The 22,381-nt window shown below is 51.8% G+C and overlaps 2 protein-coding genes across 6 annotated transcripts in view; one reads left to right on the forward strand and one right to left on the reverse strand.

The window, feature by feature from the left end:
• The window catches only part of WDR20 (WD repeat domain 20), a 55,983-nt gene extending 55,064 nt beyond the window's left edge, over positions 1 to 919 (forward strand). For all 3 annotated transcript variants that reach the window (XM_019747229.3, XM_019747231.3, XM_019747230.3), the window contains one exon: positions 851 to 919. In XM_019747229.3, the coding sequence (XP_019602788.1) occupies positions 851 to 904 (54 nt within the window). In that variant the 3' untranslated portion in view covers positions 905 to 919. The remainder of the gene's footprint in view (positions 1 to 850) is intronic.
• Positions 920 to 5,366: 4,447 nt separating this feature from the next.
• MOK (MOK protein kinase) overlaps positions 5,367 to 22,381 on the reverse strand; it is a 33,807-nt gene continuing 16,792 nt past the window's right edge. The window contains exons 4-12 of one of the 3 annotated variants that reach the window (XM_074326913.2): positions 22,034 to 22,104; positions 12,275 to 12,353; positions 12,126 to 12,174; positions 10,342 to 10,523; positions 9,346 to 9,447; positions 8,284 to 8,457; positions 7,591 to 7,705; positions 5,843 to 6,034; positions 5,367 to 5,760 (exon numbers count right to left, since the gene is read on the reverse strand). In XM_074326913.2, the coding sequence (XP_074183014.2) occupies positions 5,620 to 5,760; positions 5,843 to 6,034; positions 7,591 to 7,705; positions 8,284 to 8,457; positions 9,346 to 9,447; positions 10,342 to 10,523; positions 12,126 to 12,174; positions 12,275 to 12,353; positions 22,034 to 22,104 (1,105 nt within the window). In that variant the 3' untranslated portion in view covers positions 5,367 to 5,619. Of the gene's footprint in view, positions 5,761 to 5,842; positions 6,041 to 7,590; positions 7,706 to 8,283; positions 8,458 to 9,345; positions 9,448 to 10,341; positions 10,524 to 12,125; positions 12,175 to 12,274; positions 12,354 to 22,033; positions 22,105 to 22,381 lie in introns of all 3 variants that reach the window. The other 2 variants (XM_074326912.2, XM_019747232.3) reach the window with 2 other exon arrangements.

A 22,381-nucleotide genomic window follows, 5' to 3' on the forward strand; every position in this document is an offset into this window, starting at 1 on the left:
CATCTTCCAGTGTGTCTGCAGACCGAGGCTTCGCAGCTTCAGTCAGCACCGCGCTATGGGAACCTTAGAACAAGTCATAAACAAATGCCAACGGCGGGACTGCACGCCCCAGGGGTAAGCCCACAGAAGTGAGCGCCCCATCCTCGGCCTTACCTGGGCTCAGGCCTGTATCACCACAAGTCAGTGAGTGTCTCTCAGAAGGCGCTCCCCAAAGGGGCACACACCACCTCTTAACTGCACCAGGGCCCCTCCCCAAGTCCCCTGCCAAGTGGCAGGCCATGGCCCAGGGCCTCCTTTTTCTACCCGCTAGGCCTGTATGCTGGCGCTCAAGCTGGAGGGGTGCCATCCTCACAACACCCAACCAGACAAAGTGAGACCCCTTAGGAAGGAAATGCCTTTCACCAAGTGCTACTAAACTGTCGCTGGAGGTGACCCAGCCCTGGGCGCTGGGTGTGCAGTTCTCTGGGCCCCTCTGGTGAGCTGGCGTGGGAGTCACGGGGACCTCATCTCAGCGAGCTGCAGCCCTTGGGGGAGGCAGTGAAGGACCCCCCTGGAAGGTGCCCCTCACGTTTGGGACAATAATGTCCCAAAGAACCCAGGCCCCGAGGGCCCACATCATCGCCAGCGAGCCCGACGAACAGGCAGGCCGAGCCCTGTGGGTTCTGATGAGGGAGGAGTGGCAGGAAGGCACTGAACCAGGGGTTAAGTGGGTGAGATGGAGGATGTTAGCTCTGGTCCAAGCCGACAGAAAGGGAATTTCAATCACGTGAACCCGCTGAAGAAGGACAGTGTCTGACCTTTTCTGATGTCCAGTGTTTTGCTGGATTAATGTAAACTGCTTTGTTTGCAGGGTCTATTGTCATCCCCAAACCAGGCAAGTTCTCCGGGTGGAACTGTAATGTAGTGACCCCACTACTGCTTGAAAATTCTCACCCTGGACACGGTCTTGAGGGAGTGATGACGGAGCCACAAGCAGCAGACACTCGCAGGAGGCAGGTGTCACCTGAGTTGTAAGGGGAAGCCCCTCAGGGCAGGGCTCGGCATGGCGCTCACTGCTCACCCAAAGAAGTTGTTTTCATTCTAAATCATTCTTCTGGGGCTGCAGTGAAAACACGTGAGATTTTCTTGCTTTTTACCCTAAAATTCAATGTCATGAAAATCTATTATAAGATATATACATATATACATAGTGTAAATTAAAATGTTTCTTAGACAAGAAATCCCCTTACATCCAACTGTTATGAACAGTGCCTCAGTCTGGTTCTGCATGGATTTTTTTTACCTCAGCCGATCAAAGACAACCTGCAGCGCACCCGAGTGACCTTTGGACTTAAATGCAGAATTCAGGGGACAGATGCTGCAATCACTGATTTTTAAAAATTGTTGGCACTTAAAATAGTTTAATGCTATTAAAAAACTACTTTGAATGTGGCTGTAATGGACCTCCAAGGTGTGGAGTGAATCAACTCTGTATCATGTATAACAGGAAACGGTCACCTCACTAGTAATTTTCATCATTTAAGAGTGATATTTCTAACTCATAAAAAATATTAAAACGATCTTGCATATACCATTATCTTCTGTTAAATTGGCTCAATTTTTAACGTAAGTTTTGTTGAAGTAAACGTTTGGTAAAAATTATTTTGCACTCTTTAGACCACACCCCGTGAAGCCGTCTCCGTCAGTCAGTCTGGTCTGAGACGACTGTTCGGGAACGTGCCCATGTGTGCAGTCTGCAGTTTCAGCCCGTTTCCTTCCAGCTCCAAGTCCAAGAAGCCATCCTTTGTCATTGAAAGCCCGTGACCACACGTGACTCGGTCACTGCCATGTTTTCTTAACTACTTGGTGATGAGAAATGGCCAATGAAATCACGTGGCCCTTTTGTTTGTTGGAACCGCTCATGTTAACCTGAGCGGAGGTCATGCCCACACCTGCCTGCAGACGCTGCAGGTCGCTAGAAGTGCAGCGTCGTGTGACTGCCAGAAATCCTCTGCCATTGGACTGTGTGAAGCGCTTTGGTTTGGGGACTAAATCATGAAGTGTCTGACACATTTCTCTAAGTGATCATTAAATTTGGGGCATGGCTAAGTGATTTAGGCTAGACAAGGGGCGTGCACACCTTCTGAGGGGTGCCATTTATTGTCACCATTTATGTGACTGGCAGCAGGGGGGTGGGCCTGTGTCAGGACAGTGCTCACCAGCGCAGCTCTCGCTTGTCCCCAGAGGAGAGGCTACAGCCGACTCCATCTCGGCCACCCAATGGCAGGGCTGCGCTGCGGGGTGAGCCTTCCAGAAAGGTGACTACGAAACACTAAGACACGCCATTGTTTTAAGGGAAAGAATCAGAATTTACAGACCATACACGTTCCAGATGGCCTCATGCTAAAACAGAGTGCCAGCACATTTTAGGGGGTTTGATGTGCGGCACCTCTTAGTCAAAGCCCGGCTGTCTGGGTGCTGTCAGTTACATGCAAGAGCCACCCCCGTGGGCCCGAAGTACCTACCAGGAAGCCACACTTCCTGGAGACCAGAGAACTGAGTCCAGGATTCTGGGGCCGTCGCCTTGTCCCGCGCACCGCCCATCTATTTGTAGGGACAAGTGGAGGTGTACTGGGCTCCATGTGTTAAAATCCCAGCAGTTTGCTCAGGTGACCCCATGGCTTTCACTGGCCCTGAGATTCACGTGGCCCGAGGCGGGCTGTCACCCTCTGTCGGGCTCTGGTGTGCAGTTCGCCACTGACAACAGCTATACTGAGCTGTCAGGTGTGTCCCCATTTGCGGAGATGCATCTGTGCTGGGAACAAATCTTTGTTTTTATGGCTCTGTTCCTAAGATGGGTCCCTGGCCAACTGGCCCGAGACTGTTTCCCAAATCAAGCTGTGCTGTAACTGTCCCCCCACCGCCACCACCACGACACACAGCATTCACACCCAGGCTGGCCTCCCCCTCCCTCAGAAGCCTGGACGGAGCTGAAGTCGCTCAGCTCACCTGGTGTGGTTGGCTTGTGACGTGTCCTCCTTGCCTTGAGCTTTCTTCCACGTTTGGAGTGGGCAAGGGCACACCCCATGCGTGGGGACAGGTCCAGGCAAACCCAAGAGGAGGCAGGCGCTCCAGAGAGCGGGGTCCAGCTCAGTGCCCCTGTGGCTGCCCTCCTGGCCAGCGGTGGGTCCTGGCCAGAGAACACAGGCCCAGCTGTGCCCTCGCCACGGGGTGGCAGAGCCCAGGTCACTGGAGCAGGTTTATGTCATCACCGCGGAGTGGCAGTCCCAGGACCCAGCCATCTGCTTCCTCGCGCTGCCCCCGACCAGCACTCCAGCCCCGTCTCAGGAGCAGTTGGGCTGTGCGCTTCGGCCCAGGACGTCCTCTCTGGCGACGCTCAGGAGGCCCAGCACCCGGCAGTGCTCCAGAAACATGAGGAATGAACGGACTGGACAGGGTGGTGGTGGAGGACATGACACTTCGGCCCCCTCCCTTTCTGGAGTTCCGTGGTGACAATTCAAGTGGTTTGGGAGACATTTAACAGCGTTGCCCTAAAAGGCTTAAGTGGCCTCACTGCTTTCCTCGCTCTCTTCCCAGTCTGGAGTGGGCAGAGACTCTGCCAGGGCCCTGGCAGCAGGATGAGGTGGCCTCCTGTGCCCTCTAAGCCCTGGCCACCAGCACTGGCCCACAGGCAGGCACAGGGAGAGCCAGGCGCCATTGCTGCCACCCAGCCATGCAGGAAGCCCTGCTCTCCACCTCTGCGGGAGGCGGACTCGCCCCTGTGAAGCTGACGTTCGAGGCGGCGTGGGCCAGAGCGCCCACAGCCCCTGCGCGGAGGCAGGCGCCGCGACTTGCCCACTGTGGGGCCTGGCCCTGGCTGGGCCTGGTGTGTTAGCCCGATACTGCCTCAGAGAGCAACATGAAACCAAAAGGGCCTCATTTGGTGGACAGGCCAGGTCCCTCTGGGGCCTGGCCTGCCCCAGAGAGCCCCCCAACCCCACTGTCCCCACCATGGGGTGACGACTGTTGGAGAGTAAGGGCAGCTGGTGTCCAAAAAACCAGCATCCAAAGTTTGTTCTCTGAAGAAGCTGTGCAGAAAAGCTTTACAGATTTCCTCTTCAAACTGTCTACACTGATGGGTGAACAGTTTTCCTAAACACACAGATCCTTGTTAGTTCTTACATGTGCCCTCACGTGGAGCCAGTTCTCAAGGGCAGAGTATGCCCTCTGAGCCAGCCACCACCCCCTTGGGGCTTGCTTCTCCAGTGGCCTCACCCACCGGACTCAGCGTGGGCCCAGCGCCCTGCAGGTAGCCCTCCTCCGGCCCAAGCACCGGCTCCCAGCACCCTGTCTCTGGCCGCTTCCCTGTGAAACTGTCTCAGCTCCCGTGTGACCTGGAACTCCCAAACCTTCTGCAGAGGCAGAACGGATGCCCATCCTGCCCTCCAGTGCCACTTCAACAGTGGGGCATCCCTGAGGGCCCCACCAGAGTCTCAAATGGGTTTAGAAGGAAGCTCTTTCCAACCCTTCCCCATGTGCACCCAGCTCTGAATGTCATCGTGAGCCTCACTGCTGGTCTTGAACCTGCCCCTCCTGTGGCTGCCACTCCACCCCCCACGGCCCAGCTGTGCTGTCACCCCCGGTGCTGCTTCAGCACCTGTCAGGTGGGCCGGAGGTGGTGGCCACCAGCAAGCATATGGAAGGGTGTCACCGATCTGTCTTAAAAGAGGGAACAAGAAGATGAGAAACGAAGCCAGGGAATTCGCTTTGGGCATTAAGTGGGGAAGACGAGAAAGCAGCAACCTCCGTGATCAGGTTACACCCCAACAAGAAGGAGCTTAGTAGGGCCTTCCCTCTGCCCAGCAGCCTGGCAACACCCTGTGCATCCCAGTACCAGCTCCCCGGGAAACTGCTGTCTTTTTGTGCCCCACTCAATGTTGGCACCTGGAAACAAAGCTCAGCTTGCCCGCAGCCCGGCAGAAGGCAGCGCTGGGTACTCCCAGGAGAAAGCTGGGCCTCGGGAGCTAAACCCAGGTGGCCACCTCGAAGCCTGGCGCTCCCACCGGCCCTCGTGCTCGGAGGCACCTGGCCAGCAGCGGCTCCCTGGGGGGCAGCGAGGGCACCGAGCACAAGCCTGTGTTCATCCGCCAATTGTTTCTCAAGTGAAACCAAAGCGTGTCCTCCCAATGAGACCACCCCCTGGATGGTCACAAAAGCTAGAACAAAGGACTGAAAGGTCAGGACCCGGGTAACTCGGACGACATTAAGAGGGAATACTGCGCGATGGCTCTTTAATAAGTATGGTGCAGTCACGCGCCACAGTACCAGGGGATGCACTCAAGGCGCAACACGCAGAGCAAGCGGCGAAACCAAGCCTAAATAACATGTAATATAAACTCGACTTTCTGTTGGGATTCATATAAAACATTACAAAATACTCCTGCCCAAAATTTTTACATTACGAAAGTGAACTAAAACCTTAGAATGAGGCGGTTTTACAGACGTACTCGAGTGGAAATACAGCACGGCTGCTTTCAGGGTCCACTTCCTGCTCCAGGCCGGGTCGGTGACCGCTGGTGTGCTCCATGCTGCAGGACGCCCTTGGGAAGCCCGCCTCTGCCTGGAACCTCCATCCACGTCTCAGGTGGCAGGCGGGGCCCAGCGCCTGCTGTGACACTGTGGGGTGGGTGGCACGTGCAGCTCAGCACCCCCGCCCCTCCTCCCTATGGCGGGCAGGCGGTAGTGCTTCACGTCAGGCGTCGCATCCTTCCACGCGTCTCCCTGGTGAGGGAAGCGGCAGACGTTCAGTGGGGGCCACAAGGGCTGTAGGAGCGGCCGCTGAGGGAGCTAGTGAGGTGGCTACCTTCTGGCTGGCGCCCACACACTTCAGGGGCCGCAGCACCGGGACCTTCCAGCTCCCTCCCGGAGCGAACACCGACTGCAGCACCGGGCTGGAGTACGACAGCTTCGTCACGCCTGGGAGCTTCAGTTTGGGGAGTTCTGTCAGGCAGGCCGGTCCTTGTCTCTTGGGACGGTCCCCCTCTTGCTTTAGGGGCTGTTGCTTGAAACAAAACACAGGTCAGCTGAGCCACCATGGTGTCTCCTCCATGGAAAGGAGGAAAATCAAAGGAGGCCGTTTTGTGCCACTTCTGCCTAACACAGTTACTGGACCTTGAGTGCCCCAGCCGCCCAGAAGGGAGGTGACCGCTCACTAGAGTCCCACAGCGGAAGGCAAAGGCTCAGCACTTCAGGCCCCATGCTAAGCCCAGCCCTGGGTTGCCCCCTGGGCCTGGCTGGACCACCTGGGGAGGGCGCAGCGCCCCCAGGCCCAGGTCAGGGGGATACCTCCTGCTCTGACTCCCCGAGGTCCGCCAAATCCGCCTGCCGCCTGCTTCTGTGCAGCTGGGGAGCTAAGAATGGGTTTACCTTTCTTAGTAGTTGAAAGTTTTTTCATGGCATGTGAAAATTACATGAGATTGAAATTTCAGTGTCCACCATTTTACTGACACAGCCACACTTTGGTTTACGTACTGTCCCACATGGGCCCACAGCAGAGTGGGCAGTTGTGACAGAGCTTCTGGCCCGCAAAGCCTAGAATGCTCACTCCGTGGCCCTTCCAGACAAGCGAGGGCCTAGGCTCCAACTGCAGCTGAGGCTTTGGTGGGACTGGCAGGAGTGATGGGGGACAAACCTGACTAGCTGGGAGGGGAGGCTGAGCAGGGACAGCAGCTGGGGAGCAAAATGAGGGCAGCTCAGGCCAGGGGAGGGGTGTCCACATTTGGGGCCTGAACAGCCGAAGGGGAGCTAGCTGCCTGTGCCTTTGGGGCAAGGCGAGGGGAGAAAAGCAAGTTTGGGGGAAAAGACTGGGAGATCGGGTTTGAACAAGTTTGTCCTTTAGAAACACCAGTGGAGCCTTCACGCAGACATATGAGCCTAGATTTCTGGAAAGCAGCCTGGCAGCAGACGTATCTGCATCCTCAGTAGTGACACTCAATAAATATTGGGACGAATGAAAAATGAATGCTAGAAGGGCACAGTTATCACAGTTTGGTGCCCCTGGGACAGTCACAGCGGTGGGACTGAGGACACGCTACGTGCAAAGAAAGGTGAGGATGTTGCCAAATGAAGCCATCGTCTCTAAACCCACGTGTGTGAGGCCATCTGTGGTGGGACAGAGTGCTTATCTGGGGCCTGTTGGGCTCACGGGGTGGTGGCCGAGCAGGCAGCATGCACTGCTGGGACTTGTCACTGGCTAGCTGGCACCTGGGACTGTGTTTAGTGTCTCTGTGCCCCTGCTAGGGTCGGTCTGAGGACACAGGAGGTGACATCTGTGAGGCGCATTGGCACAGAACCTGCCCCTGTGCTGGAAGAACCCCACTCCCCTCGCCCAGCCTGCTCCCACCGCCTGTTGTCCTTGACCCTCAGTGATGAGTGGAAGTGGGGGGTGGAGCAGGCAGAGCCAGGCTCCCGTGTCCTAACACCTGGGGACGGCATCTGGCGTGGTGTCAGGCCTAGGCCCTCACAGGTGGTGTCCTAATCAGAGTCACAGGCCACCTGCGGGCGTCCCACCCGGCTGTGACCCCTTGTCCAGCTGACTGATTCAGTCAGTACCTGCTTTCTGCCCTCCTTTGAAATCCACCACCTGTTACCGAGTGGTTCCGGTGCCTCAGGGCACTCTGGGAAGAAAGCTTTTCCGTGGCTGCCCAGAGCCTGCCTCTCAGTTGCCCTAAAGTCGGGGAGGAAAAGAGAATGGGACATCCCTGAGAACCCACAGCACCACTGCTTGCTTGCTTTGTCTCCAAGTTTGTCTGTCATGTGCATTGTCACCTCTTCCTTTCCACATGACCCACTATGAGGGGCCCTTTCCTTCACTGTCTCAGCCTGACGGGCTCGGCCGGGAGCAGAGGGCTTGTGGACCGCGAGCACAGCCCTGCCACAGGCCCGCTCCCCTGCCCAGTGACCCGGGGTTTGGGTCAGACGTCACCTCCCCGGTCACACACACACAGAGGCGCCCTCAGGGCATTTACTTCCAATGCCAGGTGCCCCCAGCGTGCTCTCAAACCTCACTGTGAGTCCACCCGTTCACACTTAAGGACCGGAGCAAAGTCACGCCCTGCATGCAGCCCCACAGCCCTCGCCACGCGCTGCCTGCCCTGCCGTGGGGCCACCAGCTGCCTCCTTTGGGGAGGGGACACCAGAAAAGGGTGAGGTGGGTGTTCCAAGAGGCACCGCCCAGTACAGGACTGAGGGAGCTGTTCCCACACCCGCCTGACACGCACGGGCCAGGGCGCCTGGCCTGCCTACCTCTGTCCTCGGAAGCAGGGGTGCTGCAGGGCCTGCTGGGCCGTGACTCTCTCATCAGGGTCGTAGGTCACCATTGCATGCAGGAGGGAGAGGCATTGCGGGGACAAACTGGCTGTCAGTAGAGGTATTCCTGACCCCTTTTTAAAAGGAAAATCAAAACTCATAGCTCTCGACCTGTATTAAAAGCCCAATGACAATAAACAATCACGCCACTATGCAAGCGGGTCGCCATCATGACTCTACAGGGACCTGACTGAGGGCGACGGTTTGTGACCTAAAGGGGGTGGGACTACAGTTGTCCAAACCCACAGAACGGGCAACACACGAGTGGGCCCTCACAGAAAAGGGACTTGGGGGGATGACGACGTGTCAGTGCAGGTTCTGGTGCCGAGGCTGGTGGGGGCTGTGAGGGGCCAGGCGGCTTACAGGGAACCTGTACTTTCCACTCAGTTTTGCTATGAGCCTAAAACTGCTCTAAACTAAAGGCTATTTTAAAAAGGGGGGTGTATGTGAAGTCTATTATGATATAAATAAAAGGAAATGATTTTTCCTCTAAAGAAATAATATCACATTTCCACCAGAGAAGAATGAAATAAAATTTAAAAAAAGAATCCAAAATAGTTACCTGCCCACCCCCTTAAGCTCACGGGGCCCTCCCTTGGAAGCCCTCACTTCCTGGCCTCAGCTCCATCTTTGACCAGAATAAAAGCCAGGGGAGTCCTGGTCAGGTGTCCGTGTGGCCAGCAATGTGGGTGGCCAGGCACAAAGCCCTCACTGCCAGAGCCTGTGCCTGGAACCAAAGGCCTCTAAGTCCTGTGTAAGTATCCCGGTGACAAAAGCGGACTGCCCGGCCCTCGGCAAGGTGGTAAGAGCTCTCGTGATGCTGAGGGACAGCTCCCCCAGGCCCCCGGGGTGCCCCAACAAACTGCAGCCCTTTCAGCAGCAGCAGGGACCCAAGTGGACTAAGGGGCTGCAAGGGCAACAGAAGCACTGCCTGGCCCCGCCACCAGCCCCAGCAGGGGGACAAGTCTACATGGGACTCTTGGGAGCACAGGTACTTACTGTTTGAACTTGGTGAGGGTCTTCTCAGCAGGTGTGCCGATGACGTCATGGATTTTTGAGATCTGGTCCAGCTCATTGGCGCCAGGGAAGAGGGGCTGCAGACTGGAAGGGTGTGACAAGGGGCTGTGGTTAGGACAGTCCCCTTCGTCCTGGCCGGCTCTTCACCTTGAAGTCCTTTAACACCTTTCCAAGTTAATTCAAGGGGTTTTGTTTTAGCACTTGAGAAAGGATTGTCTGTTGGCACTTTTAGCTTCAGTGAAACTGCCACTCAGCTTTCCAAAAATACCAAAGTCAATTATCACGACGAATGATGCAGAATCAAAAGCAGGCGTGCCCTGAGTGCGCACACAGCTGGTTTACGAGGCAGTCAGTGGGGCAGGCAGGAGCAGCCCGCCTGGGCGCCGCCTAGCTGGGCTCTCACTTCTGCTGCATGCCACCCAGATGCTCAGTTCAGCCCCCTCCCTAAGGATCCACGGTGAGCAGGGTGGTGCTGCCTCACCCCCTGCATGGGCTCCTTCAACCTGACACCCTACTCACCTCCCCGCTTCTCCCTATGCCCCTGATCCATCCAGTGGTGAAGCTGAGGGTGTGGGGGTTGGGAGGATGGTGAGGACGGGGGTTTTCTAGAGTCCGGCTGTGCCAGGAGGTGGCTCACCCTCACACCTTGATAGACTGTACCTCTTAGGGTAGGCCCCAGGGGCCACCTGCTCACCCCTCCCATGGTGGGCCCCATGGGTGGCAGTAAGCACGTGTCTATTCAGTTCCTGAACTCAGTAATCAGTCGTTTCACTGATGAAGCCAAGTGAAGAGCCCACTGGCCCAGGCCCAGGCGTGTCGGGAGGAGAGCAGTAACTGGTGGACAAAACGTCCATTTTCTGTGAAGTTACACCCAACCACAGCACCAGCTGACTGTAAGATCTGCACTGTAAAGGCAGGGCCTGAGTGAACCCGCGCTGTGCGACCTGCCTGAGGACACGGGGCTGGCCTCAGCTCTACCTGGCAATCTCGAAGAACACACAGCCGGCGCTCCACATGTCCATTCTGGAGCTGTAGAACCCATCGGTGAGCAGACACTCGGGGGCCCGGTACCAGCGCGTGGAGATGTATTCTGTGTATGGCTGCTTGGAATAGACACTCCGGCAGGACCCAAAGTCCCCTAATTTCAGGACATCCTGCTGCTAGTGGGGAGAAAAGAGGTACAAAGGATATCTCATCGAGCAGCTGTTGTAATACAAGACATTTCAAGTATTTATGCACTAACAGGAAAATTACTAGCATCTCAACTAGCTCATAAAGTACCATTACTGGCTTTGTAAACACCTGTGGGTGTTTCTAACAGGAGGAAATGGCCTTTCTAGTCAGTGGCACATGTTTACGAATATCCTGGCTGTTTTACAAATGTTTCCAAATGTCTACAGATCCTGGAACGTTTTAAGCCAGTGTGTGAGTCTACAAATGAACTATGCATCGCAGCCACACGCCCTGTTCTGCCTCACTCTGCCCACTGCCACTCGGGGCTGGCTCACACCCATGGGCTCTTTGGAGCAAGTCAGACTAGGGAAACGGGCTTCCAGATATTTCTTCCATTTTCTTTACCCCTCCCATTCAGGTAATAAAATACAGGCTGTCAGTGACTTCGAAGCGTCTGGAACCGACAGCCACGGCAAACGTCAAACACAGCACGTCTCCGGACACTGTCAAGAACCCCAGTCCACTGGCCTTGGCCTCTGTCCCCACTGCCCAGGACATCATGCTGGGCTCTCAACATAGATTAGGAGGTGTGTTAAAAGACAAGAAAAATACGGTCTGAAGAGACGAAGCAAGCGTCAGAACCAGACTCAGCTATGGCACAGGTTTTAGAATTTCAGAAGTATAAAAAAGGGCATTTAAAATAACTATGATTAATTTGTTAATTTGCAAGTTCAGATAGGAAATAGCGGAGAGATGAAAACTCTAAGAAAGAATCAAAGGGAAATGATAGGAATGAAAAAACACTAACAGAAATTTTTAAAAATGACTTTGATGGGCTCATCAATAGACTAAACTCAGCCAAGGAAAGAATCAGGGAGCTGGAAGATATGCCAAGAGAAACTCCCCAAACTGAAGCACAAAAAGAAAAAGAACATCAGAAATAGAACAGAACATCCAAGAACTGTGGATGATTCCAGAAGGCATGGCACACACACCATGGCAAGTCCCCAGGTGAGGATGCCGAGTCAAAGAACCCAGATCAAAGAAGAGTCCATACTAGCTAATTCCACTTACAGAACATTCTAGCAAATGCCAGCTAATTCTATAATGACAGGAAGTCAGTCACTCTTTGCCTGGGGACAAGGGATGGGGAGGGAAGGAGCACGAAGGGGCAGGCGGACACTTTCGCGGTGATGCTTGTTAACTTGGTTGGGATGGTGGCTCCGTGGGTGAATACATGTGCCCAAACTTAGCACGCTGCGCGCTTAGACACACACCGTGTGAGTGGCTGTGGAGTGACACAGACCTGAGCTCAACTCCGGACTTCTCCACTTTCATATTCAGAGTGTTAGAATGGTAATTTGAATCGTGTTTGTATATAGTATGAGAAGGGTCCCTAAGATTATTTTCTTCTAGATGTACAGTTATAGTGGTGGCATTTTTTAAATAAAAAAATTTTCCCAAACTAGGAGAAAAAAATGTATAACAACATGGTACCCAGATATCTGGGACTGAAAGCATATCTAGTGAAAAGTTTTTTTATATTCTACCTTTATTCTGATATCAAGTTTTCATAGAAAAGTCCTTACCTTTATTAATATATTTTCTGGTTTTACATCTCTGTGAAATATTCCATTTCTGCATTCAATATAAAAGAAAGGATAGAATTAATTGTACCTCATTCATTCAAATTCTCGCATTTGTACCGACTGTGAATACATCTTATGAGAGAGCACACCTGTGCATGTGGTCGAGGGATCTGCACAGCTGGTACATATAGCGCATAATTTGTTTTTCTGATAATGGGTGTCTTCTCCCTGTGAATGAAGGAAATAGCCAAACATGGTTACCAATGGTACTTAGCCGCTTTTCTGAAATAAAAAATAGAATCCGTTCTTATTTAATGATGTGTGAACATCTAACTTCCTCTGTGAAAAATAATCTGAAGTAGTTTTATAAGAAATATGAAGCGTACCTAAAAGTATACCACTTAGAACTCTACGTACTGGCATGGCTCCGCCTGAAATCACACAGTACACGCGTTCTGGTCACAGTGAGGAAGTACAGGCAGCTTGGTCTGACAGACCTGACTCAGGCCTGGGCCTTCCCCAGGTCACCCCTTCAAACCGCTGACTCTGAAACGTCAGGGTCACCTGTAAATCCAGTGTTTCCCTCCTTCCATCTACATGGATTTCCATTTTAAAGGGGGTAAACCCCAGTTCTACAGAAGTACCTTGTTTTAAGCCAAGAAGACGTCCCAGCCCACTCTCCTCTGGCACCTGCTGAGCACGCTGCACTACACCTTCCCTCCTGCAGCTCTGGATCACGTCCTAACGCTTCCCAGACCGCAGCATCAGTTATCCTTGTTCCAGGTGTGTGTTTTAATTTCAAAGGTGTGTGTTTTAAGCTATCAAGTTTTAAATCTGTAAAATAACCATTCTCACCTAACAATTCTGAAAAACCACTTCCGCTGCATGAGCACATATCCCCTTTGACATTGTTGGTCCTGCATTTCTCGGCTGCCTTCAGTTCCCAGTGTAGAAGCCCTCCTCAGGGGCCCCCCTTCCTTTCCTCCTGGGTACCCCCAACCCTTCCACAGCCCTGAGGGTAAGGCCTAGGCACGCTCCCCTCCCCCTCCGTGAGCATCCTACCTGAGGAAGAAAAGCCACTGAGGGAGCCAGGCCCCCTCGTCTCTTTTAGCTATCCTGACCAACTTGGTTATTCCAAGTTCATTTTCACCAAGTATTCTCATCAAGAAGATTCTAAAGAATGTCACATACAATACTACTCATGTAAAAATATTTAGGGAACACAATGATACACTATGGCATTCCTTCTCAGTACTCACTGAAGGAATACGGCTGCCAGTGTAGCCTGCGCTGTAACAGAATATCCAGTACACACCCCTGTCCCACCAGAGCCCTGTCCCCAGGCCTGTGCCTGACTTTGCTGCCCAGGCTCGGAGGTCCCCCTGGCACAACCAAACGGCCCATTGTCTACGCCTTGGCCCCGAGGCTGTGCCCTGTGGCACCACGCGTGTACACCTGCCATTGGGACTTTCCAAAGGAGAACCCTGCTTTATAGCACTGCTCTGAAAGAGGTTAGAGACCTCGAACGGCAGAGGTGAGCAGGTGGGAGGTCAGGCTCAGTGTGGAGCCTAGGCCATCAGCAGACCCTCCCTCACCCTCCAGGACAACACTCAAGGATGGGGTCCCCTGCTCTGCGAAGCTTGCTCATTGCAGGCAAGTGCTGTAACTTCTGTGAAATTCAATTTCCTCACGTCTAAGATGGAGTTGAGCTCCACCATAAACAATAGAATAATAATAATAGCGATCAATGTTTACTGAAGGCTGAGAGCCAGGCACGCTCTAAGCCCTTTATACATACGAGGTGTGATCAAACAATACGGTGAATGTTTAAATTAAAAAAAATTTATTACAGTAAGACACATTGCCATAAAACCCCCTCAAAATATTCCCCCTCACTTTGAACACACTTAGACCCTCGTTCTTGCCACTTTCTGAAGCAGTTCTGGAAGTCCTCTTTCGTGAGTGTCTTTAGTTACGCTGTCGTGGCTGCCTCGATGTCTTGAATCATTTGGGGAAGAGCCAGAAGTCACACGGTGCCAGATCCGGTGAATAAGGTGGATGAGGACACTGTAATGTTTTTGACAGAAATTGCCGTGTACCAGAAGCCATGTGTGACATGGAGCGTTGTCACGATGGAGGATGATCTCCAGCACTTTAAAGCACACCTCCTCTCAACCACAGTTCATACCCGACTGACTGCACAGAACAAGTTGAAACTTGTCACACAGTTACTAAGGTTCAATGTGCCGCTTCCCATATTGAAGATCCCTGCCTGTCCGTTGGGTGGCACTGGGCAGTAGCATTCACCCATAAGTTTTGATCACAACAGAAAGCCTCCGTGTCACACATCGCTTCCAGTACAGTGATTTCTGTCAAATAAAAACATCATGGTGTGTCCTCATCCACCTCATTCACTGGATCTGGCACGACAGCACAACTAAAGACACTGAGGAAACAGGATTTCCAGAACTGCTTCAGAAAGCGGCAAGAACAATGGGATAAGTGTGTTCGAAGCGAGGGGGGGTGGTATTCTGAGGAGGATTAACGGCAATGTGTCTCTTACTGTTACAAGTTTTTTTATTTAAACATTCACTGTATTGGTCACACCTCGTATTATTTTATTTAACCCTCACAATGACCCTCTGAGTTAGACACTCTGGTTACCCCACTTTTACAGACAGCAAAGGCTCGAAGAGCCTGACCAGGACCCATCATCATTAAATCCACATGGCACCGTACGTGAGCTCTGACCCAGGAAGCTGTTCTATAATATGGGGTTTTTGTGCTACATCAACAGAGCCAAGCTAGATGGCACCTCCCAGGAGCACCAGTGTTAAAAGTGACAGGATGGTGTCACTGGCTTGGAAGAAAATCCCAGTGACAAAAACGTTATGTCACTCACTCTGAACGACAAAGAGACTGACTGTAGGGAAAGCAAAGACATCATCGCTGCATCAACGTGTTTCAGTGAAGTGTAAAGAATGCTGTAACCAATTCTTGCACTTCAATTTTCCTTTTTACATACGCACAGAAGTGATATGGGGAGACTGTCTAACTAGACATAAAAGAGCTCTTTCAATAAGGATACAACTAGAATTGCTAAGTGGTAAGAAAGCTGTGTGTCAGAGCTGAATAGGCGGTGTTTTCTTCTTTGTTGGCACATAAACAAAGTGGGTGGGACTGGATGAAATATACAGATACAACTGAATCTGGCTGACAGTCACATTAGGCAGAACAGCCAGCCATAGTGCCCGGTAATGAGGCGCGTGGCCCGAGCTTTCGTGCATATGAACTGCATGTAATGCTGCCTTTACAGTTACACCGAGCTTGTTTTACTTCTTCCGACTTGGTTCCTCCCCCAATACCATGGATTTATTTCAGGACGCCTGCTCTACCCACAGCCTCTAAAAGCTATAACCCTAAGGTGACAAGGCCAGCCCGCAGGACCTGGAACAGCCCGCGCTCCAGAAGGCACCTGGTGGCTGGGATTTCTGGGCTGGGCCCCTCTGCTGCCCGTGGAGAGCCTCGGGGGCTGAGTGGGTGGCCAAGTGTGCCGAGAGGAGGAGGGGCACAGGCAGAGGTGCCAAGGCAGGGTATCGTGTGCCCCAACGCAGTCAGTGGTGGCCTCGGCAACCACAGCTCCTGGGTCCACTTTCCTGGAGGCCTAGTTGAGCTTTCTGCGAGAGACCAGTGGCGGTTTTACAATAATCTCCTTCCTCTGTGTGTGAACTAGCCGAATGGCATGGCTCCTTGCACTGAAAACAGTCTAACTGCGACACTCAATGTCCAAACACATCATCCAGGCGGACGACTGATACCTGTACCACACAGGGCTACGGGTGGGCACTAAGAGGATACCAGTGATGCAGCCAACAGGGTCCCCACTGCCAGAGAGCTGACACTCTAGTGGAGACTGTCGGACCAACGATGAAGCAGCAGATCTGTCAGGGACAGTGCGTGAGAATAAGAGACAAGACAGGGATGCAAACGGAGGATGGGAACGCGAGGTGAAGGAGCCACCACTCCCCGGTTCCACAGGGGAACCGGCCACAGAGGAGGGCACCACGAATCAGCATTCCCCAAAGCAAAGTAAGTTGACACCGTTAAAAAAGAGCAGGACCAGCTACAACATAGCAAAAGAGCAGGTGCCTCTAATCGGTTTATACAGTCCTGACATCCCTCACCCCGGACTGCGGACGGTGTAGCCAGTCCTGCATCCACCCCCTCCTCACTCATGCTAATGGACAGCGTGAAAATTCTTCCAAAGTGATTGGCAGGCACAGCACCATCTCTGTCTGTCTCCCCAACGGCACTCCCGCCCCCACGCACACCCGCAGACGCATCCCAACCCCCATCTACCATGCCAGACTTGAAAGCCAAATGACATTCTTCAGGTTGTGCTGGAGGTGGGTGTTCCCGATGTGGTTTGGGTCCTACTATGTCGCACCACTCGTGATCGATGGTTTGGGCCCAAGTCCTGGGGGCCGGTGAGCGGAGGGAACAACATCCACTCCGAGGGCGCAGATCACGGCGGAGGCAGCGTCTGACCCAGGCGGCCGTGGCTGTGGTGTGGGTCTAGAGCTGGGGCTGCAGCAGCCTCAGTCTCCCTGTCCCTACTTCCTAGAAGCTAAGCCTGGAGTCTGTTTTTTCAGTCCTCCCTGTGATTCTGTCCACTCCCCAGGCCACGTAATAAAACCCCTTTGGTTAAAATGTGGGAATAGAGGCTGCTGTCTGCAACGAGAGGAACCACCGCCACCCCCATCGGCCCTTTAGTCTCTGAGCAGCAATCAGAGAAGTCCGCAAGCTGGCGCTGGGCCTGGGGCTGTCTGTCATCTGAGAGGACATGACAGAAATTACGAGTGACTATTTGGAAGCGTGTACAGCAGTTCAGCATTGCTGTGACATCCAAGCGCAATGGCCATTTCTCTGGTAATCAACCTTTCTTGTCTTTTACAAATGTTTTGGCCCACAACAGACTAGGAAAACAAACCAAACCAAACCTGGTCTTTCACTATTGATACACTCACTGGTCTCAACACCAATCGAAAGACACCTTTCCCTGCCTTAAACCCCTCTAGTGGCTTCCTACGGAATTCAGAATAACCTGCACTTTTCCCAGGCCCTGCAAGCCCACCGGCCCCCGCCTTCCTCACGTCCTCCAGCTCTGCTCGTGCTCCGGCCACAGTGGCCTCTTACCTCATGGTGGCCGCGGGGCTTTGGCACGAGCTGTCCCTCTGTGTAGAATACTCTGCCCTCATCACTCTCCAATACTCATAGCCCTGTGTGGAATTCTTGATCCTTTGTTTTCCGGTCTCTCTCTCCTCATCAGAGTGTGAGCTCCACATGGCTGGGAACCGTCTGTCAGGTTCCCCACTGTGTCCCCACCTTGCGAACAGCCCATGGCAGGTAACAGTGAGTGGGACATACTCTCCTGCATTTGTCCAATTCTACCGCTTTCCAGTGAGCCTGTACGGCTCTAGCCCACGACACCTCTGCCTCACCTGACACCTACCGGACAAGGAGAACACTACCCCACGCTATTCATTTTCTCTCATGATTTCACTTTCATATAGTTACCGCTACACCAGCCTATACACTCTGCTTTCAAAAAATGCATCGTCTATGCTTCTTCTTTACCTTCACCAGACCCTGAAAAGTGCTGTGCACGTAAGGGGACAACTCAGCAAAGACTGTAGGATCATTCTCTCACTGCATGCGCTGGTTCTTCGGTATTTAACAGTGCTAGGCAATATTCTGATGGACCAAGAGAGGAGTAATTGAGTGAAATGAATTCTTACTCTAATAGAAGAGGCTTTGGTGATTGATTTGGTTTTCAATAAGTCAGCATCACCAGCAAGAACAAATAATTAGTGTCTGTTCATCTGAGGCACTGGCTATGGCCAGGCGTGGAGGCCCCGGGGAGCAACAGGGCATAACGGTTAAGGTTTCAGGGTCAGACTTGAGTTTAGGTTCTGGCTCTGCTATTTAGGAACAACTTAGCCTTGGGTCATTACTTAACCTTCAAGCCTCACTTTCCTCATCTGTGAAAGGGGGTGATAATAACAGTGCCAACCACTCAGGGCTGACAAGAGGCAGCGTGTGTGGTGCAGAACATGCACTTGGGTGCCTTCGAACCCCAGTTCTATCACTTATGAGGTACAGAATCTGGGCAAGTTACTATCTCTCTGTGCCTCAATTTCTTCATCTTTAAAATGGGGACAGTGACAGTATCTGCCTGGTAGGGCTGTTGTGAGGGTAAAATGAGTTAATTCCTATAAAGTGCTAGGAACAGTGCCTGGCATGTGGCCAGCATTCAGGAAGTGTCAGCTGTCACCATTGTCACTGTATTTCTTCAGTTCTAAGGCAGACAGACTTTTTTCTTTTCACAGTCTAACAATTCTGAAATCAGGATGCAGAGTCCAATATTTAGTATCTTACAATCAGTGTCAGCATTTGCCCCATGTTTTAACATCTCGGAACCGAGGATGCCACCTACCACCGACAGCATCTCAGACTCAGTGCACTGAGCACGCGCCCGGCCTGTGGATGACACACAGCGTTTATGTAATGGACAAATGTCCACTGATCTCTAATATCAGAGTCTGTTTACCAGTCTTCTCTGTGGACGTACTGAAAGAAATGGATGCGATTTCTCTAATTATACCATTCCCCCACTACTGAAAATTAGATATGTATTTCTAAACAAAGCTTTTTCAAACATCTAAACACACAGAAACTTGCCAGAAATTATTCCCTCCTCTTGAGTTTTGAAATATTGTACTCTAGGAAGCAACACTCACAATTCTAATACAGTGGTGCCTCAGTTTTCAAATGTAATCCGTTCCAGAAGACCATTCGAATTCTGAAACACTCGGAAACAGCCGACAGGCCTCAGGATCTTGCACTCTGCGGAAGCCGCGTGACATGTTCGACTTCAGAGGTGTGTTCAAAAACCAAAGCACTTACTTCCTGGTTTACGGAGTTCATAAACCGAAATGTTCGTCAACGGAGACATTCGAAAACCGAGGTACTACTGTATAAGACACACGTCTTCCACCAAGAGAACTGTTATAAAACAAAGGAAGTGATTACATAGGTTTACTAAGAAGTAAAATGTTGGCTTAGTGGTAAAAGATTATTGTAAGGGAAATAGTAGAGTGTTTTCTTTTGCTTGTATCCAGCCCCCTAGCCTGCTGCTGTGTGACACACACACACAGAGGACACTGGATGAGCCTGCATGGGACACTGTGTGGGGACACGTAATCGCGCAGAAATACCTCATCGATGCTAATCAAGTGAGACTCCCAGGCAGTAAGTTTACTCCTTAAACATGAATTCTTCCTGCTATAATCATTTTAAACAGGACTCTTTTAAGAACATTTGCTTCACTTTACTACCTTTCCTGTCCGTGTTTACGGAGGCGGCGGGGTACCCCACCCACCCACCATGTGGCTCTGTCCCTCTAACCAATCTTGGGGACCCGGAGACTTGCGGCCGGCTGCTCAGACCGCTCTCGTGTGTTTTCAGTCTCATGTAGTGCTTATATTCTGAGTCTCCTCCAGGATGAGACTGTCACTTGTCACGTTCTGCTACTGCTGGTGTGCCAAGTTCTAGAAGTTCCTTCTAAGAGCTCTATTTTTAATAGGTTTTAGATCAAGAAACCATATAAGTTTGTTAGAAATGTAACTTAAGGGACAGCCCAGTGGCTCAGGTGGTTGGAGTGCTGTGCTCCTAACGCCAAGGTCGCCAGTTCAATTCCCACATAGGCCAGTGAGCTGCGCCCTCTACAGATAACATTGTGAACAACAGCTCTCCCTGGAGCTGGGCAGCTGTGAGCAGCCAGAGGTCGGAGCGGGCTGCCGTGGGCTGTGGTGGGCTGCCAGCGGCCTCAGCCCAGGGGAGCGCAAGGCTCATAATACCAGCATGGGCCAGGGAGCTGTGTCCTACACAACTAGACTGAGAAACAACGGCTTGAACCGGAGTGTGTGTGTGGGGGGGGGGGGGGGGGAAGGCGGAAGAAGCGGGGGGGAGAAATGTACTTAAAACAAGATTAAACCTGAGCGCCGGCCCGGTGGCTCAGGCGGTTGGAGCTCCGTGCTCCTAGCGCCAGAGGCTGCCAGTTCGATTTCCACATGGGCCAGTGGGCTCTCAACCACAAGGTTGCTGGTTCGACTCCCGCAAGGGATGGTGGGTTGCAACCCCTGCAACTAACAATGGCAACTGGACCTGGAGCTGAACTGCACCCTCCACAACTACAATTGAAAGGACAACAACCTGGGGCCGGCCCGGTGGCTCAGGCGGTTAGAGCTCCATGCTCCTAACTCTGAAGGCTGTCGGTTCGATTCCCACATGGGCCAGTGGGCTCTCAACCACAAGGTTGCCAGTTCAATTCCTCGAGTCCCGCAAGGGATGGGGGGCTCCGTCCCCTGCAACTAAGATTGAACACGGCACCTTGAGCTGAGCTGCTGCTGAGCTCCCGGATGGCTCAGTTGGTTGGAGCGCATCCTCTCAACCACAAGGTTGCCAGTTCAACTCCCGCAAGGGATGGTGGGCTGTGCCCCCTGCAACTAGAAAACGGCAACTGGACCTGTAGCTGAGCTGCGCCCTCCACAACTAAGACTGAAAGGACAACAACTGGAAGCTGAACGGCACCCTCCACAACTAAGATTGAAAGGACAACAACTTGACTTGGAAAAAAGTCCTGGAAGTACACACTGTTCCCCAATAAAGTCCTGTTCTCCTTCCCCAATAAAATCTTAAAAAAAATAAAAGATTAAACCTGAGTTTACCTATGAATAAAATACAAAAGGTCGGTAACTTATAAGAAATACCATATATTTCCAGATATAAGGCAATCTCCTATTTTCCAAAAAAGATCCAAAAGCTTTTGGATCCAAAAGTTTTACATCAGCTTTTATGGATGTAGAAAAATGTACTAAACACGCATATTTTAAACCACATGCAAAATCTATTAATTTGATGTAAAGCTTTTTTCCATTCTCCCACTTCACAGAAACAATTTTATGTGCACTCTTCACATGCACCTTCCACGTCCGTGTCTTCATCACAAGAACAGCCTGTGGATCTGAAAGTTCTCCCTACCACACCATCTTCAGTTCTTAAATCACGTGGGATGCCGTCACTAAAATTCTATCCCAAGTCCTAAGTGGTCATTCACGTGACATTAAGGAGGGTGGTTTTTTCGTCTCTCTGAGAGGCATAATGTGATCTGTAAAATATAACACTTCTCGTGCTGTTTGCTCATTTGTCCTGACACCTACACAACCGTGAGGTCACACGCCCAGGGGCATCCGCTAAATGTGGGCTGACCAGCTGCCTCCTTTCCTCCAGTTCCCAGGTGACCTCTGTAAGCCTCCAAAACCTGGCTGAAGGAGGTCGGCCCAGGCCATGGTGCTTTCTGAAACAGCGCCTCATTGTTCAAAAGAAAGTCAAGAATGAGCAACCTGTAATACAGAGTCTTTGTTAGGAGGGCCCCCTCATCTGAGGGTTATTTGGGGGAACACCCTGCCTTATTCTGAGGCATGGAACAGAACGCCATCAGTAGCCGAGCCCGGGAGGACAGCTACCCTCGGAGTGGGACAAACCTGCCTGCACAGCCCCCGCCCTGGGGACCCAAGTGAGGAGGGCCTGAGCTGGCCCTGTCCTCTGCACCGTCCTCATCCATGTCACGGGCCAGTCTGATGGCCTGGTGTCTCTACTTCTTGCAACTATGTTCCGAGAGGACGAGATCGCCAGAAAACTCCCTCCCAATGTGACGAAGCCTGGCGCTGCGTGCTTGTACACAGCTACTATACGGCAGGGACTGCGGAGTCTGAGAACCACAAGTATGTGTCAACCACAAGCTTTAAAAGATCATCTTAGATTAGCTTTCAAATTATTCTACGTACCTCGTATTAGCTCATAAATATTCATGTCCATAAGTTCACAAATTAGTGCAAGAGAACCAGATTTTCTGTCACTGGGGAAGGAAGCAGGTTTTTAACATTTTTCGTTTCTTAATCAGAAAACATAATCAAATATTTAATTCATTTGTAAACATTTCTAGTAAAAATAAAGCACTCCCACATCAGACAAAGACTGAAATATAATGATTAAAACAGGAGTTTTAATTTTAAATCAATATTTCAGGTAAAGTTAATTTAAAATAATAGAGTAAAACCCTACTTTAAGCAAAGATTCTAAAAGCTACCCCATTTTTTAAAGACATGTGTCTTGGAAATATGAACTCTCAGCAG

This window comes from Rhinolophus sinicus, chromosome 3 (genome assembly GCF_057876585.1).
Source record: "Rhinolophus sinicus isolate RSI-liver-muscle chromosome 3, RSI-T2T, whole genome shotgun sequence".
Lineage (NCBI taxonomy): Eukaryota > Metazoa > Chordata > Mammalia > Chiroptera > Rhinolophidae > Rhinolophus > Rhinolophus sinicus.